The sequence below is a fragment of the Gekko japonicus genome, unplaced genomic scaffold (genome assembly GCF_001447785.1).
Source record: "Gekko japonicus isolate JY-2015 unplaced genomic scaffold, Gekko_japonicus_V1.1 scaffold1577, whole genome shotgun sequence".
Taxonomy (NCBI): Eukaryota; Metazoa; Chordata; class Lepidosauria; order Squamata; family Gekkonidae; genus Gekko; species Gekko japonicus.
Genome location: NW_015168699.1, coordinates 396,659 through 415,907, shown reverse-complemented (window position 1 = coordinate 415,907; position 19,249 = coordinate 396,659). Strand labels below are relative to the sequence as shown.

The 19,249-nt window shown below is 44.6% G+C and overlaps 1 protein-coding gene across 1 annotated transcript in view; it reads right to left on the bottom strand.

Annotated features, from left to right (window-relative positions):
* Positions 1 to 3,815: 3,815 nt before the first annotated feature.
* Positions 3,816 to 19,249, bottom strand: part of PHF21B (PHD finger protein 21B) — a 242,321-nt gene continuing 226,887 nt past the window's right edge. Inside the window, exons 15-17 of the mRNA XM_015415485.1 lie at positions 18,641 to 18,716; positions 13,918 to 14,021; positions 3,816 to 4,043 (exon numbers count right to left, since the gene is read on the bottom strand). Coding sequence (XP_015270971.1) covers positions 3,816 to 4,043; positions 13,918 to 14,021; positions 18,641 to 18,716 — 408 coding nt within the window. The remainder of the gene's footprint in view (positions 4,044 to 13,917; positions 14,022 to 18,640; positions 18,717 to 19,249) is intronic.

The following is a 19,249-nucleotide window of genomic DNA, read 5'->3' as shown; positions in this document are numbered from 1 at the left end:
AGTTCCAGGGACTGACTGGGGTGTTGCCTTGTGAATTCACTCAGGGTGGTGAGGGACTTCATTGGACCTTTGGGCATGTCAGCACTACCACTGGAGGGGATGTGGGCTTAATAGATGGGAGGGGGCAGAGGTTCTGGCTGTCAGGAAAGATCCTGTTTCTTATATGTTGGTGGCTGCCAAGACTTCAGTGGCTAGGCATTGGGAAAGTAGTATACAACCCTCATCGAATATGTGGTTCAATAAGTTATGGGAATACCTGGTCATGGGCAAAATATCAGATGTCATTTCCTTGGTGGAGAATCTGGACTTTCATTCAGACGATTTGGAACGTTGGTTCTCTTTTCTTGAATATATGGACAGACATAGTAAGCTTAAAAAGGCACTTCCTGATCATTTGAAGGTTATAGCTATATACTGAATAGATGTTTGGTTTTATTGCTCTTGGGTTTTTTGTGTTTGTAATTATGTTGTTATCAGTGTTCCCTCTAAGCTGAGTTAGTGTGAGCTAGCTCACAGTTTTTTAGCCTCTGGCTCACACATTTTTGTCTTGGCTCAGGAAAAGTGGCTCCAGAGCAAACTATGCAGTAGCCAAATCGCTGGCTCACAACTTAAATGCAAGTAGCTCACAAAGTAGAATTTTTGCTCACAGGACTCCATAGCTTAGAGGGAGCATTGGTTGTTATTGTTGTGGTCTCCTAATAGTATGTGCTACTGTAAATTGTTGTTGTATGATATAAATAAAAGATTATTAAGGGGGGGGGAGAAACACTACCATCAAGAAAGAGGTGAGGAAAAGTCCGGTCAGGAAGCATCCCGCAATTTTTCTGCCTAAGAAAAAGAATAGTACAGATTATGCTTGGAGCCGGCGTGGTGTAGTGGATAAGAGTGACGGACTCTAATCTGGAGAACTGGGTTTGATTCCCCAACTCCTCCTCCACATGAAGCCTGGTGGGTGTCCTTGGGCCATTCACCGTTCTGAGAGAAATCTCTCACCCCCACCTCTTGGCCCCACCTACCTCATAAGGTGCCTGTTCTGGGGAAAGGAAGGGAAAGGTGATTGTAAGCCACTTTGAGACTCCTTCAGGTATAGAAAAGTGGGGTATAAAACCCTTCTCTTCTTCTTCTGGAAGCAATAGGTATATTTCAATGACCACACCAAGATTAAATCTGTCAGTCAAGTTTAATTCATCGTAAAGAAGTAAACTACATTGGTATATTTAAGACAAACACTTTGTTTTCTATGCACACTATCCACTGGACAGTCCCTTTTCCAAAATAACTACTTTTTAACAGTCCCAGAAAAGAAAACGCTTCTTCAGAAAGCCTGCACATTGAATCTGCTTTCTGCATTCCCCACCCACCCACCCTTTTTTAAAAAATTCATCTGAGTAGGAGAAAAAGAACTGTTAAACCTGAAAATATTTTACATTGCAAGCCATGTTCCAATGCATCAATTGGCATACCATAACCAATGTATCACAATGTGTTTTACTTAATTCACTTTTGTTCATCAGTAAAAGAATATAAAAATTTTGTCCGACAGAGTGTTGTGTATTAAAATAGATTTGTATAGTACTGCACAGTTTCTCCCGGAGTTGTGGAAATGGTGGAAGGGACCGTGTGCCACCCGGTGATGGGCGACTCCAAACAAACAAACAAACAAACAGCGAATGAGAAAGCCAAATCCCTCCCTTGACATCTTCTCTTGGCACCATAGGATGGGCTGATGGGAGCTGCTTTGCCTGTGGAATGCAGGATCCACTTGCTTTTGTCCTCCTTCCACGCAAGGGCACCATTAAGGGGGTGTGCCCAGCCCATGTCTCCCTTGGGCTTTTGGCCATGGGTGACGCTTATTTCTGAGGAGCACTTACTAGTTCTAGACACGGACTACCATGATAAAAATAGGCCTGTGCTCTAGGCATGCATGCCAAAGGCATAAATCCCTTTGTTTAAAAAGACTTCGGTTAGTGTCGACAAAACTGCTATACTATGAAATATTTATAAGTGCCCATAACACATGCTCTTAAGATACACGGCTACTTTGCTGTTTAACCTCGACTCCCAGGTGACTGCAATGGGGCTCCTGCTGCAATACCTCTTGTGCCAGGGAAGAAAACAGAAACCAGTAGACTAGATCAGCCAGGCTGAAGACGTACTGGGTTGCCCATCACTGACTTCTGAGGTAGGGCTCCTCAGGTTCACCTAGGGTTTCCAGCTCCAGGTTGGGAAATACCTGGAGTTTTGGGGAGTGGAGCCTGAGGAGGGCGGGGTTTGGGGAGGGGTTTGGGGAGCCCACCTTCCAAAGCAGCCATTTTCTTCAGGTGAACTGAAGTCTCTGTCTCCTGGAGATCTCCAGCCACTACCTGGAGGTTGGCAACACTAGGTTTCCAGCATAGATGCCTCTTGGCCTCTGTTGGGGCCAAAATGACCCTTGTTTGCTCAGGAAGACTAGCTAGTGAGGAAAAAGCAGGTTCTCTGGCATTCTCTCAGGCCAACACTGAATGTTTCATGTGTGATTAAAAAATAGAAAAAAATAGCTCCTTTTTCAAAAGAAACAGACAACAACCAGTTCTTTAGAATCTGTCATCCTATCCCACCCCCAAAGCTCTTAATCTATTGAATAAAAGAAATAACCCCTTGAGGCAGTTTATTTCCTGTACTATTTAGCAGACAGTTCTGCAAGCAAAAAAAAAGAAGAAAAGAAAGGAAAAAGGAAAAAAATATTTTTCACATTCCATACTTCACAGTAAAAATGCAGTACAAAAGTGTAAAGTTATTTGGCATATCATTTGTACTGTTGAGACAGAAAAAAGCAAAACAAAAAAAAGTTTATTTGCTTTCTTTCTCTTAACAAAAACATACAAAAAATAAAGATCCAACCTGGCTGAAGATATTTGTCACTTTTATGGTTTATGCTAAAACCTTGCACAAAAAACTCCATGAGAAAAATACATTGATAGCAAAATAAGTCGAAAGGCCCTGCAAAATTTAACAGGTTTTACAGGCATACCTCTTTAAATACTTCAGAACGCATATACAGAAGCATCAGCATGAAAATACTTCAATATTTCACTAGAAATGCTAATTTCATACAATGTTTTTTTTTCTTATTTAAATATCTGCGATTCTCAACTATAATACTGGGAAAGAAAGGATTTGATTCCAAAGGCTCTGTGAGTGTCTCACAAACGTAATTCTTCTCAAACCGCTCATGCCTGGTTCAACCTGAATCAATGGGACAGACCTTGTGAATTTTAAAATCAGGAATCCACATTGTTTTCTAAGTCATTTGTCCCCACCCACCCACCCTCAGAGTCACCAGTCCCTCATTCTTGCTCCCCCATACCATCTACCTGCATACTAGCTCACTAAATCTTTGCATTTAAAACTATTTATCTTTTAAAAGGCAAACTCCTCCCCGTCCTACCCAAAACAATCCTCCATCCCACCCACCCACCCACCCACGCTCCCTGGTGGCCAAAGTAGGCTGCTCAGTTTTCCATATTCCTTCTTAGACACATTAAGGCCAACGTAACGAAAGAAGAAGAAGAAGAAATCTCGCAAGCACCAAAAGGTCTCAGCAGTACAGAACTGCAGCATGACCTATTCTCCGGCAAGCGGCTGTTAACGCCCAGTGGATTGGGATTAGGTTTAGCGACAAACGGACCAACATAGCCTTTTCCCTTCAGTTTCCTCCTTGCTGCAGTTGTCGGGTATCCCTTGGTCTTGCGTGTGCCTAGGGTGTTTCCTGCAGGGGAGGCGGTTCCCTTTCTTGTCGAAGAAGAAAAAAGGTTCTCCGGCCGCCGCCTCCTCCGTCAATTGTTACCCTGTGTTGGCTGCAGGGCTTTGTGTACCACAGCAGCTGAGGCAGAAGAAGGCTTGATCCAGGGAACAGTCAGCAGGGAGGAGGTGGTGGTGGTTGTCATGGTAACCTGAATCATCGGCTCATTCTGAATCAGTCTAATGAGAGTTTTGAGGCGTTCCAGAGATAACTGAACCCCTTTCTGCTGGGCCAAGAGGCTGTTTTTTAGCTCTAAGCGCTTCTGTCAAACAAGCAAACAAAAAGGAAAGGAAGGGTTAGTCCAATGCAGATGCACCTTTTCTGGGTGATGATTCAACTTCAGTTAGTTACACGTTAACACCCTTTAAGCATCCCGTCAGAATCACAATGGGGCACTTGGAGAGTGGAGGTTACTAGTGGGCTTATCTCGTATGTATGTTTATGTAGACTGCGGTAGGGGCAGCATATTAGTATTAGACGACAGTATTAGCCTCTTTCTAAAGGCTTAATAAACAAGATACAAAAGGTTGGTCGTTTGGGTATTTTTTAACTCCCAGGGCCCAGAATCCAAAGAACTGCACAACAAGTTCACAAGCTCAAGAGGGACGGTGAGCTGGCATTTCCTCCTCACCCAACAACTGAAGGGCAAATTATGATGCTGAAGGTGCTTTCAAAAACAAGTTGTGAATTGAAAATCTGCTCTTCAGAAGTCAAAAAGGACCTGGCTGACCATGGCCAAGCCTTGGAAGTAGCCTACAATAGTGCTGTGTATAATGGAGAGGTGGGTAGACGGATGGATGGATAGATGGATGGTGGTGTTTATGCAGCATTTGCAATAGTACAAGTTGAACTATCTAGTTATTTATTAAAACATTTATACCCCACCTTTCCTAGGGGTTCAAGGCAGCTTACAATAATACTTTTAAAAAAGCATTTCCAGTTAAAACCAGAATAAAACAGCAAACTCCATACAATGTAAAATATTGACCACCTAGCTGACAGTCCAGCAACTGCACTGGTGCATCGTAACATGGCTTTGCCTTCTGAATATTTCCCCCCCAGGAACACAGCAGGGAGGGACTGAAACTTTGTTGTTCATAGACTTCCAACATGTAGCAGCCACTTCCCTATGGAGCAGTCCCATAACATTCAGGAGTGTTCCTGCCCACGTGTGGTTTAACTCACACATTCTCTGGCAGTGTGGGATCACACAACACAGAATCAGCTCCCATTCTAGTCACTGTTATATTCTTCTGGGTGTATGTCAAAAATTGCAGGGAATATTCAGACTACCACTAACAATATTAAGCTAGGTTTACAGGGGTCTTCATAGAAATGGGAGACAGATGAGTTTGCTGATGGGAGTTTGAAATATACATCCCCAAAGGAAAATAACCAATTTGTAAATCTCTCCCAGTTAAGGCCAGCAAGTGTTCATGCCAAACTTTAAAAAAAAAAGATTTATTTGAATGTATTCACCCACTAATATAAAAGAGGCTTCCCCTCCAACATGAATTCTAATACAAAGGCATAACATTCCAAAAGCTGCCTTGAATAAGTTATATTTCATTTTACACTTTAATGTTACAACATTTCACAAATTAATTTTCATATTTCAAAGTGCAGGGTCCATTACCCCTTGGTTTTTATGTGTTCCTCTTAATTCAATTGCTTTTAAATTTAATTCTCCACTTTTATTGAATCTGGCCATTCAATTGCTCCATTTTAATTTAATGAAAACCTCAGGAACCAAGTCATTTTGCAGCATAATATTTTTGATTGCTCTCATCACATTAGGCCTTTATGTAGAACTGTAGTTCTGCAGTCACTGCTTCAACAGTGAAAAATGCATTCTGCTCATTTTCCTATATCTGCCCTCTATCTTCATTCATGTGTACTTCTATTGGAAGTACACATCCGGTGTCAGTTTCTTGCTCTTTCCTTCCTATTCTCATGTAGTTGTGCATGGACATGCTTCAAGGGAGCACATCCCACCCGGCTACCTGGCAACAAGTTATTAAGAACATAAGAAGAGCCCTGCTGGATCAGACCAGAGGTCTCTCTAGTCCAGCATCCTGTCTCACACAGTGGCCAACCAGTTCCTCTGGAGGGCCAACAACAGGGCATAGAGGCTGAGGTCTTCCCCTCATAAGAACATCTGAAGAGCCCTGCTGGATCAGACCAGCGGTCTATCTAGTCAATCATCCTGTCTCACACATTGGCTCACCAGCTCCTCTGGAGGGCCAGCAATAGGGCAGAGAGGCCGAGGCCTTCATAGGAACATAAGAGCCCTGCTGGTTCAGACCAGCAGTCCATCCAGTCCAGCATCCCATCTCACACACTGGCCAACAGGCTCCTCTGGAGGGCCAACAACAGGGTGTAGAGGCCAAGACCTTCCCCTAATGTTGCCTCCTGGCTTTGGGATTCAGAGGCCTAGTGCCTCTAAATGTGGAGGTTCCCCTCGGTCACCATGGCTAGTGGCCACTGGTAGACTTAGCCTTCACGAATCTATCTAATCCCATTTTAAAGATGTTAATCCCTGTGGCCATCACTACATCCTCTTGCAGTGAATTCCACATTTAAATCACTCTCTCTGTAAAGAGTGATTTCTCCTTCCATTTTCTTTCAAAAGACATGGGACCCTTACCCTAACCTTATGATATCCCTCCTGGATAACAGTTGCATTGAAACAAAAACACGGCCAGCTGCTAAAGCAGAAACTACTTTTAATTTTCAAGGACTAGGGCTGCCAAATCCCCCCGGGGGGCGGAAATCCCCTCGCCCCAGAGGCCCGTTCCCCGACGCCGGAGAATCGGGCCCCGGGGGGAACCCCGCCCCAGCATGCACGTCACAGGGAAGTGACGTCATGACGCCGGGCACGCTGGGGGCGGGGCCACGGCCATACAAGGGAAAACTCTATGTTTTCCCCTCGGATGGTCGTGGCCCTGCCCCCAGCGTGCCCGGCGTCGTCACGTCACTTCCTGGTGATGTGGATGCGGCGTGTGCACGCTCCGGGATCAACCCGGGAGTCCCCCGCTCTGCAACAAGGACGGACTTGGCAATCCTACAATGGGGTATAATGCCATAGAGTCCGCCTTCCAAATCAGCCATTTTCTCCAGGGGAACTGATCCCTGTAGCCTAGAGATCAGTTGTAATCCCAGGAGATCTCCAGCCACCACCTGGAGGTTGGCAAACCTAATTCAGAAACTTCTAGCACTAGCTGTAGGCCCAGACATGCCCCCCCCATCACACTCTGACTGAGCATGCCCAGAGGGGAGGAGCCTTGCATTGTGGCTTGGTTCCTTCCAAAACATAATAGTACACCACAGGTTCAAAAGCAGGGAGGGCCTGGCTTAGCTGCGGCCCGAATTTTGCGGCCAGGCAGGGGAGGAGAGTTGGCTGGATGCTGGGGGGGGGGAGCAGGGCTCAGAGCGGCAGGAAAATTAGGCCTTTCCCTGGGGCCAGTCACAGGGTACCAAGGTGGCTGGGGGCTGGTTGTCACAGGGGAAAAGGGCCGGCCACTTGCCTCCTTCCCCAGGTTGTGTAACTGCCTAGATGACCACTCAAAGGACAACAGCAACAGATAAGCAACCCTGTTTCTACTTCTCTGTGGTCTCTATGCATCACACTTATAGGTAAAAACTAGCTATTTGGTCACACCGGAGGCAAGCACAGGTTTCCCGTTAAAAAGACACGTGCTGCTGCTCAGCCAATGGTGGTATCATCTGTGGCCCACATGTCAAGGATGAAATATTTGACACAGGTAGTTGGCATAAGTATGGCAGAGGCGAAGAAATGAAGACAGGACAGGAAAAGATCTTAACTATACTGTGAGAGTTTTTTTTAAAAAAAATTATAGATACTAATGCTAGAAGATAGTGACAGTATTTCTGCCCTTAAATGGCAGCACTGAAAACTGTAAAAAATAATGGGGAATTTCGCATTACCCTTTTGAAACCGTTATTGTATCATCATGGGCTAAACCGGTACAGGGACGGCTGTTTCACACATCCTTTCCCTTCCGGTAAGGAGCCGTCTCTGAAGTGGTTTGTCATTTCACACTGTGCCACTTTCTTTTCCTGCCATTCCCCCCTGTACATGATCTCCCTGACAGGGTTTTGTTTCTTTCTTTTTCTTTCTTTTTTTAAAAAACATTCTATTAGGAGCGCTATGGCGTTGAATCAGGACTACAAATCAGCGCCATAGCGACCCCATTGAAATGCCTGGACTCCATTTAGATACGATGATGTTTGCTACTGCTGTCCCCTGGAAACAAGGAACTCACTGGATACAGAATTCAAGCATGGGGGGGGACCGGAGAGTTTGGAAATTCTGGTGCTTTTTAATTAATCAAAGCCCAAACTAGTAAAGCCCCCCCCTCATTTTCATGCTGTGCTGGTACGTTTGTGCTTATTGCTATTTTCAGGCCCTGTTCACACGGAGCATTTGCTGCGCTGAAGGCATGATAGTCCCGCAGATTTTCTGGGCGTGATCACACCAGAACATCTGGGAGGCGTAGTGCACCCGTGGCTAACCCGTGGCTTCTTGTCGAAGATGCGGAGTAAAAAACTACCGCAAAAAGTGTATTCGTTTCCGGGAAACGCGGGGCAGGGGCGGGCGTCTGATCGCATTTCCGCTTGAATCCCGTGGCATCCGGTGCCCGTCCATGTCCTGTCGCAAACCGGATTTTTTTTTTAAAGTCTCCACAGGATGCGCACAAATGCCCAACGGTGCATGCACACAGAGAGGAAAGTGGGGGGGGGGGAATCCCGTTTGCCATGGAAGTGGTGTCTAGCGATTGCCGGTGTGATCGTGCCACACTGCTTCTTTGCCATGCTTCGGGATAGCCGTATGATCGGCACCTAACGACGTAACCACGGGAACTCCATGGGATGTGTGATCGGGCTGCCGTGCTTTACTTTGCTTCGGGGCAAACAGCCACGCCTCCCCCCCGCGTTATCCGGCCCATGTGACCAGGGCATCAGTGATTTAATCTTTAAACAGACTTGATAAATACAATGTCTGTCCCAAAATTACCTTTTAAAATCCATGCTGAGATGCAGTAGCGAACGTCAGTGTATTTAAATGGAGTCCAAGGATCTCAATGGGGTCGCTATGGCGCTGATTTGTAGTCCTGCTGCAGCTCCATAGCGCTCCCAATCGAACATTTTTTTTAAAAAGGATGATCACACATGGGGAGAAAAAGGGTGCAAAAAGAGCTGTCACTGCAGGAAGCGCTACAGGGGCATTTTACACAGCACCCCATAGCGCTTCAGAAGCGGTAGAAGGGTTTAAAGACCAGTTGGAAGCAGTTTGTAGTAAAAACGCTTCAACCACGCTTCCTGAATGGGACAGAAGCGTTTCTGTATGAAAGGGGAAATATATTCCGTCAGGGAACCGTTACTAAAATGGGCTGAAATGACAGACAGAAACCGTTAGTGGAGAGTTCCTGGGATGGAATATATAGGCTGTCTGAAATTCCTCAATGTAAGGCCACCACTCCTTCTAATAACTTGAGGGTCCCATGTCTATCAGTAGGACAGCAAAAGACCACGTAGGGATTTCCCAGGAATGCAGAAAAAATATCAGTCTGCACATTTAAAAGATCCCTGCCCTACGCAAGCGCTGAGAAAGAAATCACATTGCCTTCTAGATGCCATGGTTCATGTCGTCCCATTTCCCCCCATCCAGTTGAAGCTGACTTATGGCTAACGCAGTAGGGTTTAAAAGGCAAGAGATGTTCAGAGGTGATTTGCTATTGCCCGCCTCTGTGTAGCAACCCTAGATTTCCTTGGTGGTCTCCCATCCACGTATTAATCAGGGCTGACCCTGCTTAGCTTCTAAGCAAAGGCAAACGAAACCGCAATGTAAAAACAACAGAAAGCAGAACACTATGAGCACCGTTTAGATGTAAGGTTTGCCAGTCTGTGCATTTGGAACTCACTAATTGGGGCTTCTGAAGAAGGAACGGCTACTGCGTTTACCGGAGCGACTGTCAAGACTCCCACAGTCTTCTTGCACTGCAGCATCTGGTGTCTGTGATCTTACTTGGACTCCTTGAGAGTTGTGTATTTATCTTTCCAACTTGGTGTTGATTTCTTGTAATGTGTTTTTTTTCTAATTTGGTGTGTATTTCTGTTATTGTACAACATTTTTGGCAATTACTTATGATAATCCTTTTGTAACCCTTTTCAATGCTATAGGTAAAGGTAAAGATTTCCCTTGCTCGAAAGCCAGTCGACTCCAACTCTAGGGGGTGGTGCTCATCTCCGTTTCCAAGCTGAAGAGCCAGCGCTGTCCAAAGATGTTTCTGTGGTCATGTGGCCGGCATGACTAGACGCTGAGGCGCACGGAACGCTGTTACCTTCCCACCGAAGCGGTACCTATTTATCTACTTGCAATTTCTTGCTTTTTATTTAAAAAACAATTTTATTAGGATACATTTCATAATTCAACCATACATCATTTTACCCACTAAGATATATCCTTTTCTCCTAATTTACCCACCCCTTCTGACTTCCCACAGTGCTCCAACCTCCAGCCCTCGTCTTATACTCCCCTCTTTTCCCCCTTACTTGTCTATCAACTTCTACAGGTAACATATCTTTTAACTTTTGTTCTTATACATTTAAACATATTCTAAATCTCCTTTTTTCAATATCAAAGCAAAGTAAGTTGTTTTTGCAATTTCTTGCTTTTGAACTGCTAGGTTGGCAGGAGCTGGGGCCAGAGACGGGAGCTCCTCCGCCAGGCGGCACTCGGGACTTGAACTGCTAAATTACTGACCTTCCGGTCTGCAGCTCAGCGTCTTAGCCACTGAGCCACCACGGCCCCTTTCAATGCTATAGACACACTGAATTTGTTAATGGTTTGTTCATTTACTCCATACATTCCATCCAATATTGAGTGTTGTTATATTTTGCATACACGGTGTTTATAGTCTTCTGCTTTCTCCTGCTTAGCTTCTGGCATCTAATGAGATGAGGCTAGACTGGGCCGACCAGGTCAGGGTGTGTTATCCCATAGTCTCTGTCTATCCTGTGCTTAACAATCACCAGACTGCCAGTGTAATAGGAGAAGAGAAGGGCAGATGAAATATTATTTCCATAAATCAATAAAAGTGTCATTTACACTCAAGGGTAAATAAGGCATGAATAACAAAGAGTTTAATATATAAAACATAAAACATGTAAGCCACACTAAGAGGAACTTGGGGGGCTCATTCCTGAGCACTTTGGAAATGGGTAAAAGGATTTAATGCCACCCTGTTATCTGAATTTTGGTGGAAGCATGTGAGAAATAACACACACACACACACACCAATCTTCCACACCTTGTTAAAGCAGTCGGATCTTTATAATGCTCCCTTGGAAACACATGGATATTACATTGTCTTGATATCCTATATGTAATATGATTAATGAAGTCACAAGTCACTTAGATTAACAGCTGTTTTAGATAAATTGGCAGAAGCTATTAAAACAGAATTATTAAGCATGGGAACAAGAAAAAACAAACCTTACTGAGGAATAATAAGTGCTATGAAGGGAAGCCCCACCTCACGAACTTCTGGTGTTCTTTGGGAGTGTTAGCAAGTATGCAGGCAAGGGTAATCCAGTAGACATTACCTACTTGGATTTCCAAAAAGCTTGTGGCCAACTCCATTGCCAAAGTCTCCTGAGCAAACTTAGCAGTCATGGGGCTAGAGGATGGGTCTATTGTTGTGGAACAGTAGCTAGTTAAATATGAGGCAAAAAATACAAATAAGTGGACAGTTCTTGCCAGGGAATAGAGTTGCCATTCCCATTTGGGGGTGGGGGAACCCCTGGTTTCGCGGACTTCTGCCCACTGCAGGCCAGCTGGCCATCGGGAAGAAATCCCCCCCAACCCCCCAGTAACATTGCTGGAAGTAAATGTGACATGCCTACATCACCTGGAAGTGACATAGGCATGCCGATGATGTCGGTGGGTGACACTCTGGTTTTCGGGCAACACTCATTGGTTTGAGGCTGATTTTACCACTAACCAGAGCATTGCCCCCGATGTCACCGACATGCGTACGTCACTTCCGGGTGATGTAGGGACGTTGTGTGACGTCACTTCCTACTCCCAGAACGTCTCCCCCCCCCATCCCCTCACCAGCATTTCTGCTATTTAGTTTGATTTAGTTCTGGAGCAAGGGCTGGTAGTCCACTCCTAGCAGAAGGGATTGGACAAAACTTTTGTCAGTCATTAGAAAGGGAGGTAACCTCTTGGACTGTGTATTTAAATACCCCACTCTCTTTTGCCTCTCAACCTTTTACTGACCAGTTTTATTTTCTATTTATTTTCTATTTTTCCTACTGCTTTTAGCTTTCTCCTTTTCAAAGAAGAGCAAACAGTAATTGCTAGACCCCCCAGCTTGACTGCTCCAAGAAAGGCAAGAACTGGCCAACTAGTTTTGTTTCTTATTTTGCTCTTGGTAATTGTTGGGGGTTAACTGTAACTCTGTTAAGCAGGGTTAACACTGCACCGGAGGATTACTGAGTTTCAAGAGTTCTTAAGATTTTTGATGGACTGAGGGATTCAGTCATACAGAAATTTAAAAATTAGCTTTGCTGTTGCAATTTGTGCATTACTCAGAATCTGATAACCATTTTATGTATCTTAATAAAGCAGTTGTTTCTGATTCTTTCCAAGTGAGTTTTCTGTCTTACTGCAAGACTTAAGCAATGCCCTGAAATTTATCCAAGGATTTGAGTCTTGGAAGAGAAACACTCTTGGTTAACAAGGGGAAAAGGCAAATTCTTTCTTAGGAATTATTAGGAGGGAGATAGAAAACAAGATGGGTGGTCCCTTGTATTGTTTTACGGTGAATGCATTTGGAAAATTGTGTACTGTTCTGGTTATAGTGCTGGAAAATATGCAGAAAAGAGCAACCAAGATGAACAAGGGATTGGAGTACCTTTCCTACACAGAAAGCTGTGTGTGTGTGTGTGTGTTAGTTTAGGAAACAAAGACAACGAAGGCAAGACAAACACAGGGACAACTATGGAAGTTGATGGGCAATAGGTTCAGGACAGCCTTCACACAATGTTTAATTAATTTGTGGAGCTCACTGATGCAGGATGTAGGGATGGCTTGTAATGCAGATGGCTTTAGAAATGGGATTAGACAAATTCATGGAGGGAGAGTTCATCAGTAACTATTAGCCAGGATATCTAAATGGAACTGCCATGATTAGAAGTAGTATACTTCTGAACACCAGTGGCATAGGAAAGCTGGGGGGGGGGCAGCTGGCTAGCCAATGCGGCAGAGAGAATACTGGACTAGGTGGCCCGATCCATTGGACTGATCTAGCAGGGCTCTTGTCCTTATATTCTTGCTTCTGTTAGCTGGCACAGTGAGATTTAGGCACTTATGGCCCACTTTCTCCTAGAAGAAGGTAGCCAAGACACTAGGCTGATGTGATGATACACATGGAATAATTTGGTCACAGTGCTGCTTTCTTTGCAAACACAGTTTTAAAAATTCCCTTAATTCTAAAAAGAAATTAGTTGGGTTACAGAAATGGGAGTTTCTACTTGGATGAAAATAGGGGAAGCTCAGGAATTTGCACACCTCTGAATCATGAATAGACTACAGCAAAGCATTTCTATGCCCATTGAATTGAATTAATTTATGTGCTTTGCTGGACTGTGAAGTGTTTCTTTTATTTTCTTGTAAGTAACCCAAAGTAAGAGTCACTTATAGGGATCACCATCCTCCTGTTATTCTGGAACGGAGAGAAGCATCAATTTTCTGAGTCCCGTGGTATAGGGTTGCCAAGTCGAAAATCTTCGGGAGCGGGGGACTCCCGTTCGGCGTCCTATGCGTGCATGCATAGAGTTTCCCCATCAGATGGTCGTGGCCCCGCCCCCAGTGTGCCCAGCATCATAACATCACTTCCTGGTGACGCGCATGCCGGGGTGGGGTTCCCCCCGGGGCCTGATCCACCGGCGGCAGGGAACGGGCCTCTGGGGCAGGGGTTTCCCCGCCCCCCCGGGGGGACTTGGCAGCCCTACCATGGTAAGAAATTGTGCTGCAGTCTCAGGTTTTCAGAAATAATTCATTTCTAACCAGTTTTGTAGGATAAACAAAAAGTGAGGAATTATACCTTTGTTGCATTGTTGAGAAGGTTTTCTTTTTCTTCTAGCTGCCTATATTCTTCCCTCAATTCGCTGCTTCTCTTTAATAACTTCCTTTTTTCCTCTTCTTTGACTGTCAAACAAAAGGCAAGAACATAGGTGCCAGATGATAAGGAGCATATAGGAGCATCTTCGGATGCAGCTAGAGAAACAGTATTTTGTATGACTGGACATAACTGTTATTAAGCAGATAGGAGATACCCCCACAATACTACCGGCAAAAGCTGAAGGAGGTACTATAAAGACACAGCCACATTACACACCGAGGAGTGTCCCTGTGCTCTGGCTTTACCATCTTTCATCTCCAGCCTGTGCCCTGGCTTTACCACCTTTACCACCGCACAACAAGTTGAGTGAACTGAGCTGGCATGAATACCACTGGAATATACGGTCACCTAAGCTGTATTATAAATAACTGCTCTCACTTTTATCAGATCACGTTCCAGCATTTTAGGAGTATTTTAAATGATTGTTATTTTATGTTTATATGTCTATGACAGGTTTTAATTGTATTTTATATGAAACTCTGTGTAAGCCGTCCTGAGCCAGCCGTGGCAGGGAGGATGGGGTATAAACCGAATTAAATAAATACTAAATACTAATAGATCACCAGTGAAATATCTATCATTATACTGTGTGTGTGTGTGTGTATGAGCAAGCTGCCAATGTGTTTTCCTATTCTCTATGTATGCGCTTGTCTGCTTTCACTTTCCCATGTATGCCTGTTTATGCGCTTAATTGCCTAGTTGCAGGAACGTCCGTATCTCTCAAGGCCACAGGTGGTTGCTGGCGGGTAGTAGCTTGGGTGATCTCATGGTACTATCCATGAGAAGCAAATGTGTTATGATTATCTAGAAGCGTTGCTTCCCAGGCTCAATGGCGCGCGCGGGAAGTCCCGCAATTGGGCCTCAGCTTTTTGAATTTACTATAATCTATTGGGATCCATGCTTTTGCCTCATTCTGAACAGTGATCCTGTTATGCACCTATTGCTTCAAATAAAGTAAAACCTTTTCTACAAGTGTGTACTTCGTTGATGCGATGGGAGTCTGACAGTGTGTGTGTGTGTGTGTGTGTGTGATGCAGGGGTGGATTAACCATTAAGCAGACTAAGCACGTGCTTAGGGCACCAGGGCCAAAGGGGGCACCACAAAGTTGGGAAAAGGGTGAAAAGAAAAAAAAGAATGAAGATTTGTTTTGAAAAAGTTATAAAACTAGTGCACAATGATCATGGTGCACCCTAGGGTTATCTTCTATTTTTTTAAAAAACCCAAATAGATCAGTTATGCTTCAAGAAAGATTCAACTCACTGTATATATTAACAATTGAAGCAGACATTCTGAGAGGTATGAATTTCGAGGATGTTATCGGTGATTTTGCGAAAATGAAATGTAGAAAAATGCCTTTCGCGTCATGAATATTGGAACTTTGATACTTCTGAAATATTAAAATAGATGTTGTATTGCATTTTTGTAGAACTTTATGTAGCCCAAGCTTGGCTTAGTTTGTACAGTATATCGTGTTATCATATGAATACATTTTTGTATTGCTGCAACCTGCATTGAATATCTGGTCAGACAGGTCAACAACTAAAACGGACTGGGTCCGTGTGGAAAGGAGGGGGGCTCCAAGATTGGTCAGTGCTTAGGGCACCAGTGAGCCTTAATCTGCCCCTGGTGTGACGTATGCATGTGGGTCCAATCTGTGCTCAGAACCATCCCAGCTGTGTAGCACAAGAAGTAGAGATGCAGGTTTTATCTCTGACTGAACTGTACTTTCTAATCGCAGTCCATTTAGTTTGTCCCATAACATTCAATAGTTCCCACTAAGTTCTAATGAGGAAAATTAAGTATTGCTCCTGGAGACAGGCAAACCTGTACCCAGTGCCACAATCCCAAAGTCAAGAGGTGTGTATATGTGGTGGTGGGGGGGGAGCTGTCTTACACTCACCCCTTCTATGCTACTGAGGGCAGCAGCTGATATTCTCCCCTAGACGTAAATGGCTACCGTTCATGTGAACATCCTAAGGTAGACTGTTGCTGTCAAGGATGCTATTCGGGCGGGGAGAAAATTATTTATTTATTTTGTTCAGGGCTTTTTTTGGTAGAAAAAGCCCAGCAGGAACTCATTAGCATAATAGGCCACACCCAACAGCAGAAACTCATTAGCATATTATGCCACATCCCTGACAGCACAGCTCATTGGCATATTAGGCCACACCCCCATGTTACCAGAAGTGTGCTCATCCAGCCACACCCACCTTTTGCTTCTTTTTCTGTTTACCTTGTTTGTTGTCCAAACCCAGGGCTTTTTTGTAGCAGGAACTCCTTTGCATGTTAGCCCACACCCCCCTAAACGTAGCCAATTCTAATGAGTTTCTGCTGTTGGGTGTGGCCTATTATGCTAATGTGTTCCTGCTGGGTGTGGCCAACTTGGAAGCTAGCCGGAACTCCATTCCTGTGCGTTCCTGCCTAAAAACAGCCCTGATTTTGTTTATGGTCCACCTTTTTTGCCGAGATTCATGGTGGATTATAAAATAAAAACAGCGCAGACAGATGACCTAAAGCAACTAATGAGCAAGGCAACAGGGCTAGGGTTGCAGAATTAGAGGACAAGGCAAACAACAAACTAAGGCAAGGATATACTATAAGCAATAGGGAAGGTGGATCACAAGGTATAAAATAATGCGGTAAAAGCAGACGATACGTGCAATCATTATTGTAGTAGATTACAACCCTGTACCAATGGGAAGAAAGCTCCTCTACGCGCACCCCCCCCCAAATGCTGTAGTGAGAAATGCACATATTCTTTCTCCCAGAATTGTCTCCAAGGTAAAGCAGGCAAGGAAGTGTCTGAGCCATATCAGAGCACATGAAATCACACCTGAGAGAATGTGTCAGAACGGTAATTGGCAAACCCTCTGGTCAGACAAGCACAGATGTGTTCTGATGATGCTTTACATCTAAGGTGCTTGAAAAGTCACCCCCTGAGGCGATTTCCATTTTAAAGTTGCTGACACTTGAGAAACCATTTTTTAAATAATCAATCACACTGGTGTGCACCTATTTATTTGGGTATAGTATTTCCCTCTTCAGGCAAATGGTCAGTACATCTCCAAACATAAACAGGTGAATGGTGAACAATTTGCTCGAGCAATTTCCCAGTTTTATTATGTTAAAGGTAGATGTTTTGTTCCAGCTGCAGTGCCACAATTATTTCATGGGGGTATGTATCTGGTTTGTAGGATGCAATCCAAATATAGAGAGGATACAGCCTTGATTTCTTAAGAGGCGTTCCTGGACTTCCTAAATGTGTAACAATGGCAGTTATGAGCCTCAAGGTGGGAATATGTTCACCAGCTGCTATAGCAAGGGCAACAACCGTAATCCTCTGGCTGACTATTTGCCACAGAGATCCATTCTGTAGTTTTGCCTCTGTAGTACTGAAAGATGTATTTATGAATAAATGGAAGAAAGCTATAACCTTAACAATACAGTATTTTCTCCCCCAGTTTTTTCCGTGTTACTAGGGCTTTTTTTGTAGAAAGAGCCCAGCAGGTACTCATTAGCATAATAGGGCACACCCAACAGCAGAAACTCATTAGCATATTAGGCCACGCCTCTGATAGCACAGCTCATTAGCATATTAGGCCACACCCCATGCCTTCTCTTGGCTTGTGGGGCACCCAGGCAAGCCGGCCCTTGGACAGGCCGGGGAAGGCATGGGGAGGCATTTAAATGCCTCCCCGATCCTTCCAGGGGCCCCCTTGGCCCGCCTGCCTTGGAGTTGCTGGGGGGGGGTCACTCTCCAGGCCTTCCCCCTGTAGCCACGCACACAGAGGTTTTGGCTGTAGTGGGCGTGGGTGGCCAACTCTGAAGCCAGCCGGAACTCTGTTCCTGTGCGTTCCTGCCCCAAAATAGCCCTGCGTGTTACCATCTGGAGAAAGATGGGGCATTAGTCAAGCAAAGGCTTGTGACAGAGAATCCTAGAACATGTAAGCCTTGGCTGTAGACCTTGTGCCCCTTTAAACTTGGACCTGAATTTTCCAAAACTTCAGAAATGTGCAAATTATTCAAACACCTTAAGTATCCCAAAATATGAGAGCTTTCACCCTAGTATGCTATAAGGATTTAACACCAGCAATTCTTGAGGGTTGCTATAAAGCACGTTCCCTTAAACAATCAATTGTGTCCTTGTGGCATAAGGGTGACAGAGACTGTATCCCATGTGCTGCTCTTGATAGCATTATTAAAAGGGAGAGAGGATCTAGTGTTCCCTCTAAAATGAGTTAGTGTGAGCTAGCTCACAATTTTTCATTTTTGTCTTAACTCAGGAAGGTTGGCTCCAGAGCAAACTAATTTATGCAGTAGCCAAATTGCTTCCTCACTCCTTTAATGCCAGTAGCTCACAAAGTAGAATTTTTGCTCACAAGACTCCACAGCTTTGGGCTCATTGTTTTGGGCTACGGTAGCAGGCATAGCTGCGCAGCAGAACAGGTAGTTACTCTTCCTCTTTCTGGGGAGAATGTACATTACTGAAAAAGTGGTTTTTCAATGCAGCCATTGAGATACGGTCCCAGATGGTAAAACAACTCTGTTAATAAAATTTTAATAACTGTTGTGTTTGATTTTAACGCTTGTAACCTCCATAGCATGTAACTGCCTGTATGACTGTACTGTTGTCGATTTCCATACCTGTTTTATGAGTAACATAGGACTGAACGATAGCCAGCGTTCCAGACCATGGCGTACTTTCCTCTTTCTTGAACACCTACAAATTCAGGAAACAACGTATTTAAGGGATTCAGGGAAACAAAAATATACAAAAAAGATAGCCTTTCAGCTTTCTCTAAAAGAGATGGGGCCAATGAGGAGTTGCTATGCTGGAGAGGAGGGGGTCAGGCAGAATCCACTTCCCTGTCTATCAAAAACCACTTGGGGGATGGCCTGAGATTGTTCTTTGGGAGCTACTGGAATGTTCCCCATGGCAGCTTCTTCCCAAAAGCAAGTACCCTACCCACCCCCCCCAGGCTGAAGAGTGTGGTGTGGTTGGCCTTGTTGCTTTGCCACCCTCCGGCGCTGGTGACCCCCCCAATAGTGACCAGGAGCAGCTTCCTACCTCTTCTCTCAGCCAGCCGCACAGGTGTATGGATGGTGTCCTACCCAGCACAGCACTGCAACCCTTCCAGCCCAGCACTATTTACCTAAGGCTGGGCTGATCGAACACCATAGTAATAAAACAGCACCATAGCAAGCAATGTTGTGCAAGGTATTCCTGTAGCATTCAGCTTCTTAAAAGGGAAA